This window comes from Arachis ipaensis, chromosome B01 (genome assembly GCF_000816755.2).
Source record: "Arachis ipaensis cultivar K30076 chromosome B01, Araip1.1, whole genome shotgun sequence".
Lineage (NCBI taxonomy): Eukaryota > Viridiplantae > Streptophyta > Magnoliopsida > Fabales > Fabaceae > Arachis > Arachis ipaensis.
In genome coordinates this window covers 130,918,807-130,920,021 of record NC_029785.2, presented here as the reverse complement: position 1 = coordinate 130,920,021, position 1,215 = coordinate 130,918,807, and the positions used below count along the sequence as shown (strand labels likewise).

Sequence of the window (1,215 nt, the reverse complement as noted above, 5' to 3'; positions counted from 1 at the left end):
TTTTGTTAATTAAAAATAATTAGATAATTTAACAAGTTTAAATAAATTATCATCTAATAATTTTTAATTATAACCGATTCTGTTCTTAAAATGTTGTATTATATATAACGAATATCGTTCATTGACCATGAGAAAGAGAAAACTGAATTAACTGATGAATTGAGAAGAGGCATAAGAGGTTGAGGACGTGATTGTTGTATGATGAGTCATGAGTCTGGCTTTATTTATTAATTAAGAAAAAAAAATTGACATGTGTGATGAGTGTGAATGCTAATTCATATTAAAATCCACACACATATGACATTATATTGGGAATCTTGGGGCTTCATCAAGCTTCAAGTAACCTTTGCTCCAAGCTATTCTTCTTCCTTCATACAAATCCATCTCTTTTAAGACACAATTCAATTCAAGAATGGCAGTTACACATGCTGATCTCGAACCAAACACAGGGAAGACATGTTTGATGAGCAGCAAAACTGGTGTGTTCCTCGTACTTGTCACAATCCTATTGGGACTCTCCTCCTTCACTCTCTGCCTCATAGCAGAAGCCACACGTTCTCAGGTACATAATAATCATATATATTAATTACTCAAATCTCTTAATTAATATATAATTAATGATATGGCAGGTGACATGGATGAACACAAGAAAAACAGAATGTGTATACAGAAGTAGCGGGAAAACGCCATTGGTATGTGCTGCTTGTGCTTTTGTTGTGCTAGCAATGGCCATGGTTATGGAGCATACTTATCTCTTAATCACAGTTAGTAAATCATCGCCAACCTTACTTCACTTGGATCCTGAATCCCCTTCTGCCAACTCCTTAGCCTCCCATGCTGGATTTTTCTTCATCACTACCTGGTAACAACAATAACCTCTTCTTTCCTTCTTCATTTCGTGCTTTCATGTTCATTTCTAGTCAACTTTAGAAATTTAGAAAATCATATTCAAATTAAACCAGACTTCAATTAAATAATTGAACCTTAAATTTATGATTGAAAGTAATAATGGAGCTAGAATAGTAGAAGCGGAAAGAAGGAAGTAGGTGGGATTATTGGAGGAAACACATTTACTAAAAAGATAAGAAGGAATAAATGCTGATAATGATTTTGCATATAGTACAATAATTCCAAGACACTCTACTATACAGATTAAAGTTGTATAAAAAGAGAATATAAATTTTTTTTATAGTTATTTTTTATTATTTTATTGTT

At 32.3% G+C, this 1,215-nt stretch overlaps 1 protein-coding gene across 2 annotated transcripts in view; it reads left to right on the top strand.

Moving 5' to 3' along the window:
- The window catches only part of LOC107638982, a 1,995-nt gene continuing 892 nt past the window's right edge, over positions 113-1,215 (top strand). The window contains exons 1-3 of one of the 2 annotated variants that reach the window (XM_016342393.2): positions 113-562; positions 630-646; positions 683-862. In XM_016342393.2, the coding sequence (XP_016197879.1) occupies positions 413-562; positions 630-646; positions 683-862 (347 nt within the window). In that variant the 5' untranslated portion in view covers positions 113-412. Of the gene's footprint in view, positions 563-629; positions 863-1,215 lie in introns of both variants that reach the window. The other variant, XM_016342386.2, reaches the window with a different exon arrangement.